This window comes from Cydia amplana, chromosome 8 (assembly GCF_948474715.1).
Source record: "Cydia amplana chromosome 8, ilCydAmpl1.1, whole genome shotgun sequence".
Lineage (NCBI taxonomy): Eukaryota > Metazoa > Arthropoda > Insecta > Lepidoptera > Tortricidae > Cydia > Cydia amplana.
Genome location: NC_086076.1, coordinates 14,150,586 through 14,169,689, shown reverse-complemented (window position 1 = coordinate 14,169,689; position 19,104 = coordinate 14,150,586). Strand labels below are relative to the sequence as shown.

Genomic DNA, 19,104 nt, shown 5'->3' with positions numbered 1-19,104 from the left:
ATGCATGCTATAGCTCCAACTATAAATGCCTATATTGTCTGCTCTTTGAGAATGCGATAAAGGAATAAGACAGGTCGTGAGATTCATAATCATAACAACGGCAATCATCCTCCCGGGGAGGGCATTATCTCGCGGGGACGGTATTCTTAACTTTTCCTCTTTGGATCCTTCCTCGTGCATAGGATTTGCAATCCGGATCCGGAATGTAAAATGGAATAAACGGAATGTGAAATTATCCGGATCTGGATCCGGATCCGCGGTTCTTCCCATACATTTCGGATCCTTCGTGCAATACCTACTCGTGCAGTTTTTCTGCTGGCGTAAGCACGGGCGGAAAACCAGTTTAAAATGGACACTTCTATAATTATACAAATTACAATTTTACATGTCAAACTGGCAACTGTTCAAATTGCCACATGCGATTGATCTAGTGCGTGCCAGTCCAGTATTGACGAATCACGAAATGGACGAAATGTAGAGTGACAAATCGCGAAATGGACGAACTGCGTATTGACGAATCACGAAATGAACGCATCACTTATGGACGAACTGCGTAGTAGACGAATGTACGAAATGCGATTTGGACGAACTGCGTATTGGACGTACAGCTAACAAATCGCTGGTTTACACCTGTAAAATAGAAAATTCAACCAACTCAACCTGCCTGTAATGAAAAGACATGAACATTGTAATGCAAAGGTGGAAGCTTATCGTAATTAAATAATCTACTTTGTTTTCAAATGTTTCGTCCCTATATCACAGGATTAAAAAATAAATAAACTAAATAAATTCGTGAAATATACGGTACCTATACAATTTTTTTGCTAATTTATAAACACGTTTTTAAGATTAGGCATTAGGTACTATTAATATTCCTACTTAAATCTTTCGATGTGTACCTACTCCAGGTCTTCTAACTATTCATATCAATCATATCATCATTTATGCTATACCTATAGGCACAAATTGATAATACAATTCAATTTATAACATAATACTATATAAGTGGTTCAATTTCTAATAAACGATCTCGTCCAGATAACCTTTCGGACAATAATTTACTTATAGAGGTTTATCTTCTCAATCCAGGAAGTAACCTAAGGCTTTCCGCAAAAGAATGGCCATCAATTGCTTGGAAATAAATTGAAGTTTAGAGTAATGTTGGAGCTATCAGGCAGATCGTGTAGATCGTGCGCGTGCGACGCCCTAGGCCGCGACCCGCGTCAGGCCGTTTCCTGGAGCAAATATTAGAGTAAAGGTAAAGGCCCTTATTCATGGTACACCTTGCTATACATGCTATAGGCAAAACGTGTGTCGCAAAAAATAACACAAATTACACGTAGAGTCGTCAAAGGCATTTTTGCATGTTACGGTCAGGGGTGACAAGAGATTATATCGATAGTATCGATACCTACAGACTACAGTCAAGCGTCGAACATTGGCGGCCTTTACTAATAATTAAAATGTAGGTAGGCGTTTAAGACAGCGACTTCCATTTCATTTTTGTCAAAAGAGAGAATTTTCAGTAGGTAAGTATTATGCATTGAATACTTAGTCACTTATGTATCAAACCAATTTGTGTTTTGGTTTAGAACTTGGATTCTAACTTTATCGAAAATATTTGATGTAGAACATATTTACAGTAAATGGCACACAGCTATTAAATAGAATGAGATGTAACATAGGAGTTGATGTTACAACATTCTCAGCTACGTTAGCGAGATGGATCGAGAATAAGTCCTAACTGGCAGCTGCAGCGACTTGCGTGGGCTAGCCCCGAAGGCGAAGCTAATCCATTCGTATCACGCTCTGCCTTCGAACAATCGATTTATGCCATCTCGCCAAACTTGGAAGTTTTAGCATGGCGTCGGCATCGGCATAGCTGAGCGCTTCCTAGTTGTGTAGATCATACTACCATGTAATTCAATATAATTACAGCAATCAGGTAAGCTTACATTACATACGTTCACGTAAGTTACAAACTTTTACTTAAACTTAGTTTTTATATACCAGATACTAAAATTGGTCCAATATATTGTTCAACCGATAGATACAGTCAAGTGTGAAAATATGGGTGCATATATATATAGATATAGTCCTCCTCATCGTTTTCGATGACGGCGACCCCAAATAAACATCATGGACGTTGTCTAGCGTGAGCCCTTATGTGGCTGGCCAGGCCGAGTCTGGTCTTAAATACTCTATTGCACGTGTGACAATAAAGTTCGCCAGCTGCGTTGAGCGTGTACACGTAGGAGGGCTTAGGTCTCTCTTTCCGTGACTGGCGTTTTGTGTCTAGGCTTGTGAGGCGGTTATCCTCAAACATTTGGACACCGTTATGGATGGTAGAACGCCAAGATGACCTTCGTCCAGCAAGCTCCTCCCAACGCTCAGGGTCGATGGCGCAAGCGCTCAGATGCCGCATGTCATCGCTCATGGGTGCATACAACTTACTCAAAAATATGTCCCATAGTTCTTAATTCGCTGATATAGGTAAGAGCTAAGTATGACACATATTTTTGACTAAAAAGTAAGATATGTGCACCCATATTTTTACACTTGACTGCACAGTCGCCCTTAGATATATCGGAGCGGCCAAGGTGGTCACAAACATGCATGCATGTTTAGATTGGTATTTTTGAGCACCTCTAAATCTGATGGCGACTGTACAAAAGCAAGATTACAGGAAACTTTAAAACAAGAAAATCATTGCTTTGAAACACTAAACATTGACTTTGTTCGTAATTGATGGGTATTAGTACTGGGTAAAACATTTACTTAATAAGATGGACTTCTAAGACCGCGGAAACAAGAATTGAGCATTATTACAAACCGACAAGGTATATTTTCAATGTTCTTCAGCTAGTATCATCTTGAACCGTCAAGCGAGCAAATAGTAACAATTTGTTTTGTTTATGTTTATTTTCTGTCATACAATACCAATCAAGTTGCTGCGGTTTACTCGATAACAGGACAAGTGGTATTATCCATTCAGTTATGTATTCTAGTCAATTAAACTGTTGGTTTTCCTTGTGCATAATTTGCGTAGTCATCAAGGACCCCTTCGCTCTAGAGAGCAATAACATGGATATATAATGATCATCATTATAAATAAACTACCTATGTATGTAGACCAAATCTTGGATGATCGAAAACAACTAACAAGCGCAGAAACACAAGATAAAATACCTAACGGACAAACTGCGACCAAATAAAGCTTGTGGAATTTTGCATATTACCTATGATATGAATCGATCCGCTTAACATTTTAGCACAACAGTACGACTACGAGTATAAACATGAAAATTAAATACGATAAGACTTAAAAAATATATAAGTAGATAGGTAGGTAGTGCAAGTATTTGTATAAACATTAATGTTAAGACAATCACAGTGCCAGTGTACCTACTTACGTTAAACACGTTAGCAAATGTTTTAAAAACAAAACCCAGCCACTAGTTCTGGTCGGTAATTTATAATCATAATCGTTTATTGCAGCCATGGTATTACAAGATGTTCTTTTATTTTAGTCAGTACATACATGGACCTAGGGCGTGGCAACATTTTAAAACCATAATTCATCTATAACTTTACATATTGTTATCGTTGACTCTAATAAAGATTCCAATCTAACAGTTTGTCGGCAAGTTAAGACATTAATCAAATTGCCTAATTACGTACACGCACAAGGCGTAGTGAACAAAAACAATCTATGCACACAATCGTGTGCAGTGTCCATATAAGGAAGGTGGACGCAACGAGCAGGAAATCCTTGTAGGTATGCGATGCTATGACTTGCAACGCATGCGCGAATGACAAATTGATGCAATTGCGACCAAAGTGAGCGTCGTAAATTTAGAGCATGTTTGACAACTCAATAATACGTTGCCAACGATGTAGTTTAGTTTATATGGGGCTCTCGTGTTTCGTTGATATTAGCTATAAGTATGCACTGGGTAAAATAGTCCGGTGTCTTGGTTGTATTAATAGTAGATCGCGATATGATCGATATGATTGGTGGTAGCATTCAATACATGAACGGATGAAAGAAACCATACCAATGTAAAGAGAGTGCTGCCGCTATAGTCCTACTGTTTCTTCTAGTCGATGCCTACACGACACCCTATCTTTAAACTTCCCTTATAGCTATAAAACACCGAAAGTTACTGAAATTTACTCATAGGTAGTCTATTTTCCCTCAAGTTTTTCCGACACTGACATTATACCAGCATTCCGCACCGTTGCGTTGTGAGGATCGCCTAGTCATAGTGCTACTTTACAAAATCTGTATCTATTTATTCAGCCCGTATTTACCTATAGGTCTGTTTATTACGCCACGCTCCTCGGTCCTTCGGTCTCTGTCACTTTATTACAAGATACTCAACTTCAATAAAGACACTGAAAAATAATGTTTCAAACCCTCGTCATACCTGTTTGTTTCTAAAATAGCATCAAAATGTACTGGATTTTCTAAGTAAAATGTCTTCAAACTGACAGAATTTGCTTTGTTACAGAGCACCGAAGGGAGCAGCGAGTTCGCCCCCGTAGTGACAGCTACCTGCAAGACGGGCGTGATGTCCGTCAAGATCAACTTCAACCAGCCCTTCTACGGAGTTGCTCATGCGAGAGAGTTCAGGTAATTGTAAATAATACAATAAAACCTACAACCACCTTCCAGAACGTAAGTAACACAACAAATCCATCAGGCGGGTTGAAACAAAGATCAGTTGACAAAGAGCTCTAGAATTGCGGCGCAAGTAGTATGTATTATCGGCTTGGTGAAAATAGAAAATGGGCTCTACTTTTATCTTTGCTTCAACCCTTTTTAGTCTTCCCCACTACTTACATGTATTATATATTTCCAGTTTTGAGTAAGGTCAACAAAACGCCTGCTGAAGCATTTTATAGACGAGCGGCATGCGAATCCGCTTCCATTCTGAAAAACGCCTCATGTAAATACCGACGACCGGTCTGGCCTAGTGGGTAGGGTAGTGACCCTGTCTGTGAAGCCGATGGTCCTGGGTTTGAATCCCGGTAAGGGCATTTATTTGTGTGATGAGCACAGATATTTGTTCCTGAGTCATGGTTGTTTTTCTATGTATACACATAAGTATGTATATCGTCGCCTAGCACCCATAGTATACAAGCCTTGCTTAGTTTGGGGCTAGGTTGATCTGTGTAAGATGTCTGTATATCGTCACCTAGTACCTAAGTACAAGCTTTGCTTAGTTTGGGACTAGGTTGATCGGTGTAAGATATTTATTTATTTATATTTCAGAACCCCAGCATGCATGGCACAAGGCAACGGTTCCGAGTCCATGAGCTTCGACGTCAGCCTGATGGCGGCACAGGGCTCGCCGGACTATTGCGGAGTGTTCTGGAACAACGTAAGTGCTTCAAATTGTATGCATTTATCACACTGATGAGGCCGACGAGACAGCGCTATGTACGTATGTACCTAAATGTAACCAGGGCCGGATCTAGGGTAGAGCGAGTGGAGCGGCCGCTCTAGGCGCCGGATGGCAAGGGGGGCGCCATACGCTTGAAAACTTCAACGAAGGGCGCCAAAACCCGATTTCGCTCTACCCTGATCAAGGGCTCGGGCCGGCACTGAATGTAACGATGTCTCGCTTGCACACCAATGTGAAGACGCGTAAAGATGGGTCCAGATCCAGGCCGCGAAAGTACACGCATTTTGGCTTCCGTATGGCCGTAAAATTAGAGTAGGTACCTAGTGATTAGCGAAGCAAAAGCGTTCGAAACAAAAAAAAAACAATATCACATCGTTGTTGAAATGAGATTGAAATATTTAATCGATATAATTATGTAAGTAAACAAAAAGTTGTTTTTATTTATTGTTTTTTTTTTGTCATGTTTTTGTACCATATACATATATGACTAAACAAAAAAAACACAACTTTTTTTCTTCTTTATGACCCACCGATACCTGCTTGTACCTATGATATCAATATCACATAAGTACCAAACTTCATTAAAGTACAATGATGGTTTGTTCAGCATACACCCGTAGAGTACATTATGAAATGTTAGATTGTTTATCTTACACTTTCACTACCCGCATAAACATTACACAACTTCTATCGATTACCCTCATTCGATGTAAGTATCAGCTCACATATCTTGGTAACTAAACTGACACTGTATGCGTCTTGGGCCCACTTGCACCATCCCACTAACCCGGTGTTAAGCGGTTAAACCGTTAACCCAGTGTCAAATTGTATTGTACAGCATACAAATCTCTCCATTCGTGCATTCCTTCCTTTATGTTTACACGCCTTAGAGAAGCGCCTCAAGCGCATGGCAACATCAACTGCAAGAATGTGTTTCTTGCCCGGAGCGATGAATTTTTCAATTTTCCCTTTAATATAAATATTTGTAGTTACCTAAGTATCGCTTGCAAACGTTACTGCTTGAAAATAAATAGTTTAAACATAACCTGTTTGGGGTAATTATCCTGAGATTCAGGATTCTTCAATTACGAAGCAGTGTCATATTTCGTATGATATGAAAACTACGTGTATTTGTCATGTTTCAGCGCACGGACGAGCGCTCGCTGCCGTTCGCGGTGCGCGTGCACCGCACCCTGGAGCTGGCTGACGACAAATTCTACGTCATCACGTGCGGGAAGGCGGGCTTCAGGAACGCTAGGTACCTACAATTTTATTTAAAACAGTCCGGGTTTCCTTAACTGATCTTAAAAGATCAGTCAAAAACAGATACTAAAATTGTGGTTGGTTTGGCCTGTTTACTATTTTACGAGTACCTATAGGTACCGGATTATCCTGTTTTTGTAGTAATTTTGTACTAACATTAACCTAAATTATAACAATTGTGGCAACTGTCATTTTAGTACAGAGAATTTAAAAACAGAACAAGCATGTCTTTTAAACTTACTAATAAAGTGTCTGGTAAATTCCCTTCTTGAGGTATAGTTTGTAGCTTTCTAATAGACCCCGAAGGCTAATCCTATTGTCTATTGTTAAGAAAAACCGCTCGTGCCACGTGCCACAACCACCTGCATAAAAAATCGGTACTTCGGTTACTGAGTGCCGGCGAGTCGAACGCTACAGAACCAGTCTAAAATGTGTCATCGAGATGCGTAACAAAGGCGCGTTATCGGAGAGCGCACCTACACTGGTTTTTTGAGCGTTGGACTAGCCCGCGCTCAGGAGCCAAATAGAATACTTAGGACCCTTTTTTGCAGGTAAGTAGCACGTGCGGTTTTACTGAACAATAGACAATAGGATAAGCCTTCGGGGTCTACTAGAAAGCTACAAACTATATCTGCGCTATCGTCTATCTATAATGATGCCAAATGAGGAATATTCCTAAACCTATGATCAGCTGGTAAAGATAGAAAAATATGTTAGATTAGTAGATACTTTTTATACACACTAAGTGGAAATTAATTATCTCGTAAACACTCAACACTCAAAGTATTTTACCAACTTTGATTGTCGTCGAAAATTGTAACGAGACAAGAATGTATGTACAGCGCTCTTGAACTTTAACACCTGTTACGTAGGTAGAGGACAGTATAACTTTACGCGAGTAAGGAAAACGCGAGTCCTAAACTTTTACACGTATATTAACAAGGTTATAACTTATAAGAGGCTCTAAGACACAGAAATATCACGGATATTTAGCAAAGTATAATATTTATAAAATGAACATTTTATGAGTTAAGTAGGTGATTAAATGTAACGTACGAGTAGGTAAACGTCCGGATATAGGCCGTTATGGTTAATTTGCAAGCGTATTATACCTACTACTATATTGGACACTTATTGCAGACGCCATGTTTACTTTATTTCATTCGATTTAGCTTGCCCAGCTTCCGTGACTTCATTCGTAACGAATAATCTACATACGTAATTTAATTTATTTGCAGAAACGAAACCTCACTCGTGTCCCTACGAATGTTGAACGAAAATGGCAAAAAGATTATGAACGCCGCGTTCAATCTGCCCTACACGCTGCGAGCGGAGATGAGCAAGCCTGACGGTAATAACATTATTATAATATGAAGAACTGTATTAATATGTATTTAAAATGTTTCTAAAATATCAGAGTCAGAAATTTACTTTCAATAAAAAAACACAAAGATGTAAAAATATTGAAGAAATTTTTTTTATTAAAAAAATATATCACTACCTCTTCAACTAGTAGGTCATGGTCATAGCAACTTGACTTTGAAAATTGGTAACTAAACTACTAACCCTTCATGTGCTTCCCATTTCAGGTGCTCATGGCATCAAGATGAAGAGTTGTTTTGCATTTAACATGAAGAACAACACAGTGGACTTGCTGGATAAGCGAGGGTAAGAGCATTATTATATTGTCATAAGAATGTTTTTATTACTGTAATATTTGCTGACTTTTGCTTCGGTGTGAAATGTATGCATTAGAGCCAATAGTTTAACTGTGTCGAAAACGTCGGTGAATAACTATAAAAGCTTCGTCACACAGGCGCGTTTACCGGGCGCGGCGTGAGCGGGGCGTGAGCATTTTATATGTTAAAGCGGCGCGCCCCGCTCACGCCGCGCCAGGAAAACGCGCCTGTGTGACGGGAATTTCCTTCCGCGAATGATCCGGCTATGTAATGGTTTTCTCGAAGAACTCTTACAGTATGGTTCCTCAAAAACGGAGAGTATAGGGTCGAAAAGGGTGGGCGAAGCGTATAAATGACACCTCTGGAATTGTAGGTTATGCGTCCATAGGCTACGGTTTACGGTACTGTGTACGGTAGTTTGCGGCCCGGGAAAAAATAATTTTCATCACTCATAATCACCATTCCACACAAACATCGCTGGCAGAAACTAGTAGTGAATATGTTGTATGATTTTCAGGTGTCCGATAAAGCAGCAGTCAGTAGTGGTGCGGTCGGAGAGCGGCGCGGCCGAGCTCTTCATACCCGCCATGTTCCGCTTCCCCGACTCCTCGCAGATCAACTTCCAGTGCGACATCTCAATCTGCAAAGGTACTGTAAATATGTTCTATGGTGGTCAGGTGTCCGATAAAGCAGCAGTCAGTAGTGGTGCGGTCGGAGAGCGGCGCGGCCGAGCTCTTCATACCCGCCATGTTCCGCTTCCCCGACTCCTCGCAGATCAACTTCCAGTGCGACATCTCCATCTGCAAAGGTACTGTAAATATGTTCTATGGTGGTCAGGTGTCCGATAAAGCAGCAGTCACTAGTGGTGCGGTCGGAGAGCGGCGCGGCCGAGCTCTTCATACCCGCCATGTTCCGCTTCCCCGACTCCTCGCAGATCAACTTCCAGTGCGACATCTCCATCTGCAAAGGTACTGTAAATATGTTCTATGGTGTTCAGGTGTCCGATAAAGCAGCAGCAGTAGTGGTGTGGTCGGAGAGCGGCGCGGCCGAGCTCTTCATACCCGCCATGTTCCGCTTCCCCGACTCCTCGCAGATCAACTTCCAGTGCGACATCTCAATCTGCCAAGGTACTGTAAATGGTGTATATGTTATACATTCCCATTTTTCCCCGCTGGGCACTGTATGGTCACGTAGAGCGGACCATACAGACATACCGTTACACCTGTGGACCTGACGTTACATACATAGGTCACCCAGGAAAATACATCACAAAGGATTTGTGTAGCAATGTAATATTTTGTTGACACTCCAAAGTAAATGGGCGTTTTCTAAAATAAATATTGAAAACCCGATTCTCCCAGATCCTGGTGTTTTTGGGTTCTTTCAACTCAGAATCACTAGCATAATCAATCCTGATGATAAAAAAAATTGTCCCAAAATTTTGTATGAAAATTGTACATTCCACTACGTCACGTTACATACAAGTGAAGAATTTTCTCATACTAAAAACGTGACGTAATGGAATGGACATTTTGGGACATCTTTTTTTAATGGTAGGAGAGGTGGAGAGTGCTGTCGATTCTGAGTAGAATGAGCCCAAGAATGTCCAGCCCGCGTAACCAACTCGCCAATCGCTTACGCTCCGTAGCGATCGAAACGCAACTGTCACTGTCTCACTAATATGGAAGTGTGATGGAGAGACACAAAGCGTTTCGATGTCGAAGCGATACCGATTGTCAGCTTGGCTAGGCCGACTGATTTGAAAGAATCGGGTTTTCGATATTTATTTTAGAAAAAGCCCAAATAGCTACAACCATTATAAATTGTACAAACGCTTTTTTTTATATAAATATTACGAGTAGGTACTACTTAATTGGCCTCTGGTAGAAATGTAATAGGTACAGTAAAAGCCGCCTATAGTAACGGCACCAGTCATGGGACATTTAAGAGGAAATTTTGAGTATTTGTGATATTTCCCTGATACATGTAAAAGTTCTACCGCTTAGCTTGTTAAAAGATGAATATCCTATCCTTCTTTCATGTTTCAGGCGTGTTGTATCAAAGATACTGCAGTCAGTTTCCACATAATTAATAAATTAAAAGTATGTGTTTTTTCTCCAGTCATGGACACCAAAGCTCCAGTAATGGAACCCCGGTAATGGACGTGGATCCAGTAATGGGCCCCCTATAATGGGCATACCCTATCAGTATAAGATATTGGAATAGGGAATAAGTTTTTGGCAAAAAACGAGTTATTAGTCATTTTTGTCACCCGATTGCATTGTCATCCGATTTGCATACGTATCCAAAATTTCAACTCAATCGGAAATCCGAAAGTGGCTCAAATGCCATTTCCAAGATTTGAACCACACTAACTAATACAGGATGGATTTTCTTTTTGGGTCAGTGAGGGCAGCTACCACATCCCGTGCTGCTACGAGAAAACGGTCTTAGAAGACCTTCCCTCGATTTCAAATTAATGAAGATTGGCTTTTACAGATTTTGGAAAAAACATACAGGGTGCGAGGAAAAGGTAATTTTTGACAAACTTTTTTTTTTATGCCAATCGATCCCATTCCTATTGAGGATCAAAAGCTTGTATGGAACAAAAAATAATTTCCGGCTAGAAAAGCCACAAATCGAGGAAAACATTTCCCATACAATTTGTATGAAAATGAAAACTTATTTTTCACATGCTATTTTTGTATGCCAATCGATTCCATTCCTATCCAGTCTCAATAGTTTTTTTGGGGTCAAAATTAAATTTCTCATTTTCTCCATAGTAAATGTATGGAAAAAGTTTTTATTAATTTGTGGCTTTTTAGTACATTACCGTAAGTTGACCCCAAAGAAACTATTGATACTAGATAGGAATGGAATCAATTGGCATAGAAAAATAGCATGTGAAAAATAAAAGTTTTCATTTTCATACAAATTGTATGGGAAAAGTTTTCCTCGATTTGTGGCTTTTCTAGCCGGAATTTTTTTTTTAGTTCCATACAAGCTTTTGATCCTCAATAGGAATGGGATCGATTGGCATCAAAAAAAAGTTTGTCAAAAATTACCTTTTTCTCGCACCCTGTATGTTTTTTCCAAAATCTGTAAAAGCCAATCTTCATTAATTTGAAATCGAGGGAAGGTTTTCTAAGACCGTTTTCTCGTCGCAGCACAGGATCTGTTGGCTGCCCTCACTGACCCAAAAAGAAAATCCATCCTGTATAGAAACTAACAGGGCAAGTTAAATAAAATTTTGTAAAAACGATATTAATTTATCCGAAGTCCGAGGAGACCTCCTGACATAGTTCGTACGAGTAACTACATTATACTTCTGTATTGTTTAAACATGAAATTACGCCATGGCAAGCATCATTATGTAAATTATCCCATCATAGGAGGTATGCAGTTTTACAGCTCCTATAATGGGATTGGGCAAAATACCACTATTTTTTATACATCTCTAGAGTCATAACATAATGTGTTGTATACCTTATCTCATGGTAGATGCAATTAACAAAACACATTCTAGTTTACACCAAGTAATAATTAACTACAATTGAATATATGAACTCACCTCTCTTAGCGAAGTTGTTAAGAATTCTTACTGGTTATTTTTTCCAGTGACACGACAACTTTTGGGTTGGCGCCAATTTCTTAAAAAGTAACCGAAATTAATAAAAAGTCAAACTTAAACAGCTCTATGACTCTTATTTATGGTAAAATATTGCCAGTGTTTATAAACTACTTTTACATACTTATTTTAGAGGATTTGTGGTTTTATGTCCCATTACCGGTTCCACGTCCATTATAGGGTCCATTACGTTATTTGCCGATTAGTCACGTACATTTTTTACGTTTTTAGCATACGAGCTCGCAGTTCGTTCAGAATCATATTACCTATTCTCATTAATTGTATTGAATAAGTTGTCTTTATGATATGAATGTGTTGTACTCTTTTTCAGGAAGTTGCCCAGTGCAGGACTGCACCGCGGACGACGGAGTTGGCGTAGTGGGTGAAGAGGAGACCACGGTCACTGCCTCCACGGGAGTCTTCGTCTTAGATCCCAATGATAGTGCAGGTATTTTCTTAACCTTTTAACCGCCAGACGGCGAAGGAATATGCCGTGCTCCCGACGCCAGGCAATTATTTAAGCGAAATTGAACTTTACGGAGTCCTGCCTAAATCCCTATTACATTGGCGAAGTCCTGGGCTGTAGCCGTCGTTGGCGTCCTAGGCAAGACTTTTCGATGACGGCCACAGCCGACTATGGCGGTCAAAAGGTTAATTAGGTAATTGTTTTCATTGAACTATATAGCCAAGGTAATAACGGTTACGGCTGGTAACAAACGCTACCCACATCAAGATAGTGGTTATTCGTTTTATTACTCCCCGTTTTGGCATTTTTTGTATTTTTTCATCAAGGCAGATATCATGCAGGCGAACTTAAGAAAACATTGTGTGGCCGCTGGCAGTAGGTGTACCATTCTCCAAAGAAATTATCTCTTGAAATTGCGGCTAACTGATGCCTTTACCTCATTAACAGGTTATTTGCTTACTAATCAACTCGTTATAAGAATATATCGTACTCCACAGTGGCAGCCCTGAGCTGCTCCGATGGCAGCATCCACCCGCCGTGGCTGCTGTACCTGGCCATCGCGCTCGGAGTCATGTTCCTCGTGATGCTGCTCATCAACTGCTTCCTCTGCACCGCCATGACGTGCTCCTGCGCCAGGACTGACGTGAGCTCTCTCCCTTTCTAACACACCGGGCAGACAGAGACAGCACATCCACCGTGGCTGTACCTGGCCATCGCGCTCGGAGTCATGTTCCTCGTGACGCTGCTCATCAACTGCTTCCTCTGCACCGCCATGACGTGCTCCTGCGCCAGGACTGACGTGAGCTCTCTCCCTTTCTAACACACCGAGCAGACAGAGACAGCACATCCACCGTGGCTGTACCTGGCCATCGCGCTCGGAGTCATGTTCCTCGTGATGCTGCTCATCAACTGCTTCCTCTGCACCGCCATGACGTGCTCCTGCGCCAGGACTGACGTGAGCTCTCTCCCTTTCTAACACACCGGGCAGACAGAGACAGCACATCCACCGTGGCTGTACCTGGCCATCGCGCTCGGAGTCATGTTCCTCGTGACGCTGCTCATCAACTGCTTCCTCTGCACCGCCATGACGTGCTCCTGCGCCAGGACTGACGTGAGCTCTCTCCCTTTCTAACACACCGGGCAGACAGAGACAGCACATCCACCGTGGCTGTACCTGGCCATCGCGCTCGGAGTCATGTTCCTCGTGACGCTGCTCATCAACTGCTTCCTCTGCACCGCCATGACGTGCTCCTGCGCCAGGACTGACGTGAGCTCTCTCCCTTTCTAACACACCGGGCAGACAGAGACAGCACATCCACCGTGGCTGTACCTGGCCATCGCGCTCGGAGTCATGTTCCTCGTGACGCTGCTCATCAACTGCTTCCTCTGCACCGCCATGACGTGCTCCTGCGCCAGGACTGACGTGAGCTCTCTCCCTTTCTAACACACCGAGCAGACAGAGACAGCACATCCACCGTGGCTGTACCTGGCCATGGCGCTCGGAGTCATGTTCCTCGTGATGCTGCTCATCAACTGCTTCCTCTGCACCGCCATGACGTGCTCCTGCGCCAGGACTGACGTGAGCTCTCTCCCTTTCTAACACACCGAGCAGACAGAGACAGCACATCCACGGTGGCTGTACCTGGCCATCGCGCTCGGAGGCATGTTCCTCGTGATGCTGCTCATCAACTGCTTCCTCTGCACCGCCATGACGTGCTCCTGCGCCAGGACTGACGTGAGCTCTCTCCCTTTCTAACACACCGAGCAGACAGAGACAGCACATCCACCGTGGCTGTACCTGGCCATGGCGCTCGGAGTCATGTTCCTCGTGATGCTGCTCATCAACTGCTTCCTCTGCACCGCCATGACGTGCTCCTGCGCCAGGACTGACGTGAGCTCTCTCCCTTTCTAACACACCGGGCAGACAGAGACAGCACATCCACCGTGGCTGTACCTGGCCATGGCGCTCGGAGTCATGTTCCTCGTGACGCTGCTCATCAACTGCTTCCTCTGCACCGCCATGACGTGCTCCTGCGCCAGGACTGACGTGAGCTCTCTCCCTTTCTAACACACCGAGCAGACAGAGACAGCACATCCACCGTGGCTGTACCTGGCCGTCGCGCTCGGAGTCATGTTCCTCGTGATGCTGCTCATCAACTGCTTCCTCTGCACCGCCATGACGTGCTCCTGCGCCAGGACTGACGTGAGCTCTCTCCCTTTCTAACACACCGGGCAGACAGAGACAGCACATCCACCGTGGCTGTACCTGGCCATCGCGCTCGGAGTCATGTTCCTCGTGACGCTGCTCATCAACTGCTTCCTCTGCACCGCCATGACGTGCTCCTGCGCCAGGACTGACGTGAGCTCTCTCCCTTTCTAACACACCGAGCAGACAGAGACAGCACATCCACCGTGGCTGTACCTGGCCATCGCGCTCGGAGTCATGTTCCTCGTGATGCTGCTCATCAACTGCTTCCTCTGCACCGCCATGACGTGCTCCTGCGCCAGGACTGACGTGAGCTCTCTCCCTTTCTAACACACCGAGCAGGCAGAGACAGCACATCCACCGTGGCTGTACCTGGCCATGGCGCTCGGAGTCATGTTCCTCGTGATGCTGCTCATCAACTGCTTCCTCTGCACCGCCATGACGTGCTCCTGCGCCAGGACTGACGTGAGCTCTCTCCCTTTCTAACACACCGGGCAGACAGAGACAGCACATCCACCGTGGCTGTACCTGGCCATCGCGCTCGGAGTCATGTTCCTCGTGACGCTGCTCATCAACTGCTTCCTCTGCACCGCCATGACGTGCTCCTGCGCACTGACGTGAGCTCTCTTTCTCTCTCTCTCTAACACACTGGGAAAATAGTAACAGCACATCCACCGTGGCTGTATCTGGCCATCGCCGGAGTCATGATGTTCGTGTCTTGAGCAACATTGACACGACTCGTATACAATGAATTACCTATTTGGAGCCAAAACCAACGTGCCGGTAGGACATAAAAATAAATGATTCGGTTAAGTTGTGTTCTAATGTATGGGGAAGACAAACAAATTATAGCCAGCCTTTTATGAATTTAGTGATACCTTTGGGTATGGTGCTTTACGCACACAAGCGTCCCAATCCTTCCCCCTGCCGCAACCATAAAAGGCTGGCTATAATTTGTTTTTCAAAAAACACAATTTAACCGGACCAAAAAGATAATAGCTGGAACACACATCGCTTAGAAACCGAGTGCGAGCCAGCCAGTTCATGAATTACTACTCTGCAAGCACGTGGATTTGAACTTTTCTTACAATTCGTTTGTAAGATATTACTGTACATACATACCTACTTCTACAGTTACAACATACGTTTGTGTTTGCAGGTGATCGAGAAGGACCCGTCAGTGGTGGAGGACTACGACCCGTACCGCAGCTGGCACGGCAGCCAGTACGGCAGCAGGTACCCCTCGTCCACCATACACTCCGCGAGGTAACACCCATCATCACCATTCACTACTTTTACATTTATATACAACTTTTGACCGCCAACGAACGTGTCAAGACACGCCATCATTGGCACAAGCGACCGCGGTATTCGGAAAACAACATCCGTTCTAGAGAAGAGAACGATACGATATGTACTAGATACCAACTAGTTTAGATTTCAACTGGATATCTTTTGCAGCACAATTCGGGCAACCAATGTCACTTTTACGTTAAATTATAGTTTTAAGATCGTTTCAAAATCGTTTAGAGATCTAAAAATACATAACGAGACGTTTTAGACATTGTGAAAATCGTTCAAGAGTATCTCCAGAATCGCGGAAATGTCAAATTTGACAGGCTAGATCTTTAAAATATCTTTGTCGTATCTTGGTGATGTCTAATAGATATCTAGTTCAAAATCCGAATCGGGCCCCGAGTCTATCCCTTATATGATTGACTATATGTAAGATACTATACTCGTACGTACGTACGTACAACGCACCGCAACCAGAACACTCATGACACCTTTACCCTTAGGTAAAGGTGCTCTTAAGCTATTGGCACATTTAGCTATATTTTGCTAGCAGCATGAATAAACTATAAAGACATGTGGAAAGGAAGTTAGTCATGCTAACTATCTTCTGCATGCTAACTATCTTGTGATACCTAATTCCAACGGTAATAAAGTATATGCATTATATGAAATAAACATAATTTGGTCTAATAAGTAGTATACAGCGTGTTCCTTAGGCAGCACAACAATATTTTTAACTTAACTTATTTAATCTGTCATGCTATTGATTACGAGACTCAAAAACAAATACAATATTTACATCAAATTCGCCATTTTAAATACTATCATTCGAGATTTATTCATATTCATGGCAATTAAATCCCGATCTAAACTTCTAACTAGCTAAATCACCAGCTAAACTAAACTTTACAGAAAAACTAAACATTACAATGGTTACTAAGCTTGCTAGCTTGCAACCTCGCCGAAGTCCATGCTATTCCAACTGTTATAGTAGGAGATCCGGCATATATGGTCGACCTTCACCGATATGTCTGACGGATGAAACTTACATATTATGAAAGAAAATATGTTTCTGAACATAAATAAATAGGGTTGCCTAAAGAAATATGGTCAAGGCTATTTTTAATTAATTTTTAAAAAAAAAAATTTTTTCCTCAAATTTCACCGATCTGTCTGACAAACGAAATAAGTTCCAATGGAAAGTATACAACTTGTACAACATAAATCAACTAGGTTGCCTATCTTTTTCCGGTCACTATTATGTGGTTGCCGTGTTTAAACAGGTGACTTTTTATCGATAATTGCACTCATCTGTCTGACGCTTGAATTATACATCAAAATGATGGTAATTTTATTGCGAATACAGTGGCATAGGGTTGCCTGCGAAAATCCGGTCACAAATAAGGGTTGCCAGGCTTTTAAATAAAATAAGAAAGGAAGACTTTTAGCGATAACTCATAAAAGTCATAAACGGCTTAACTTATCAAGTTTGTTTTTTTTTTTATTAATTAAAAATAGCCTTGACCATATTTCTTTAGGCAACCCTATTTATTTATGTTCAGGAACATATTTTCTTTCATAATATGTAAGTTTTATCCGTCAGACATATCGGTGAAGGTCGCCAATATATGCCGGATCTTAGACTACTACCAACTGGGGGTTTTACACAGCTCTCATGGTTTGCTTATTAAATGCAGGTCTGTCTCGGATAACAGCGACCACTACGCGATAGTGCAATCCCGGCCCGGCAGCCGGCACTCCGGCATGCACCGGAATAGGCATTAAAAGGTAATGTACTACTACTTCACAAAGTATGGTTAGGAAGTTGGTTATTGTGGCACATTGACTTGAGTGATAAACGCCCGAGCATATTTGTAAACATAAGTAAGGTAAACGTCCCAATGTAAGACAAATGCTAATGCTCAGTAGGTAAATGACATCCTGTTGTTACCTCTATCGCTAATGACAGTAGTTTAAAGAAGACATGTACTGGGACAGCGACGAGCACTTTGACATCTACCTTAACATGTATAAGTATAAGCGTGTATTACTTTATAAATTGGCTTAAACATGAAGTTTTTACGGTTCCGTAGTTAACTAGGAAATTTTACAATTGCGCCATGTCCGTACGTTTATCTGTCTGTTTAACATCGAATGGTACTCGTTTTGATATTATTTTTTAATGTTAACCGTTTGTTTACAGAATCTATACGGAAATCTCGAGTGGAACGTACCTAGCAAGCAAGTTGATGATGAAACTAAAGATACAAAATTGTAAAATAATTAGATTTTTAGAAAACCATTGCCTAATTCGTAGAAAAAATTTAAACATTAGTTATATCCACTTCTAAATTTCCAACTGTGTTGATGATATGAATCATTAACAAGAAATAGGTTAAAAATACGAGTGGTGCTTTGAATAATATTCACAATTTTTAACATAACAGTATGTAGACCTTAGTCTGTAACGTTACCCAAGCTAGAACATGAAGGTACTTCCGTATGTTCAAATGAATTTATCTTGTGCCATTTGATTCCCCGTACCTTGAAGGACATTACCGATATTTGGTACTAAATGACTGCAATCATTCGAATTTAATACGCAATTTGATACAACGAATCCGTCCAAAATTATCTCATAGAGTAAAAATAAATTAATGCATTGTATGGTTGTACTTTGAATAAGTTTAAGATTGAGAAATACACCAGTATAGTTATTAATGTAATTATTAGGATTAATCTAGTATAAAGACACGCGCCTATGTTTAGGCGTGGGTTAAAACTGTACCACATCATACACTGTGAATTAGTGTTAATTTACACTAGTAGTTAGTACTTCCTCAGCTACCTAGGATATTTTATGTGTCGTATTGCCTGTCATGGAATGTGTAACTAAGTATGTAATAAGAGCGAATGATATTAGCTATATGACATCTCTTTATGATTTTGTGACTTATAATTTCAAAAACTTAACTTTTTTCGTCTTTTGCCATCCGTTAGGTAGTATATTTAAGATTAAAAACTTGGCTTCTCGAGTATACCTAAAGTAGAGACTAAGTTAGGATCTCTTAAATCGGTACGAGAAGCATTTTTTTTTAATGGGAATGAAATGAAAATTCTTTATTCGTATAAAATGTCAAAAACTATATGAAACT

At 41.6% G+C, this 19,104-nt stretch overlaps 1 protein-coding gene across 1 annotated transcript in view; it reads left to right on the top strand.

The window, feature by feature from the left end:
* The window catches only part of LOC134650351 (uncharacterized), a 32,075-nt gene extending 14,339 nt beyond the window's left edge, over nucleotides 1–17,736 (top strand). Inside the window, exons 2-11 of the mRNA XM_063505313.1 lie at nucleotides 4,515–4,636; nucleotides 5,279–5,387; nucleotides 6,557–6,669; nucleotides 7,913–8,025; nucleotides 8,264–8,342; nucleotides 8,871–9,001; nucleotides 12,313–12,429; nucleotides 12,945–13,090; nucleotides 15,813–15,919; nucleotides 17,647–17,736. Of these exons, the coding sequence (XP_063361383.1) occupies nucleotides 4,515–4,636; nucleotides 5,279–5,387; nucleotides 6,557–6,669; nucleotides 7,913–8,025; nucleotides 8,264–8,342; nucleotides 8,871–9,001; nucleotides 12,313–12,429; nucleotides 12,945–13,090; nucleotides 15,813–15,919; nucleotides 17,647–17,734 (1,125 nt within the window). The 3' untranslated portion in view covers nucleotides 17,735–17,736. The remainder of the gene's footprint in view (nucleotides 1–4,514; nucleotides 4,637–5,278; nucleotides 5,388–6,556; nucleotides 6,670–7,912; nucleotides 8,026–8,263; nucleotides 8,343–8,870; nucleotides 9,002–12,312; nucleotides 12,430–12,944; nucleotides 13,091–15,812; nucleotides 15,920–17,646) is intronic.
* Nucleotides 17,737–19,104: the final 1,368 nt, after the last annotated feature.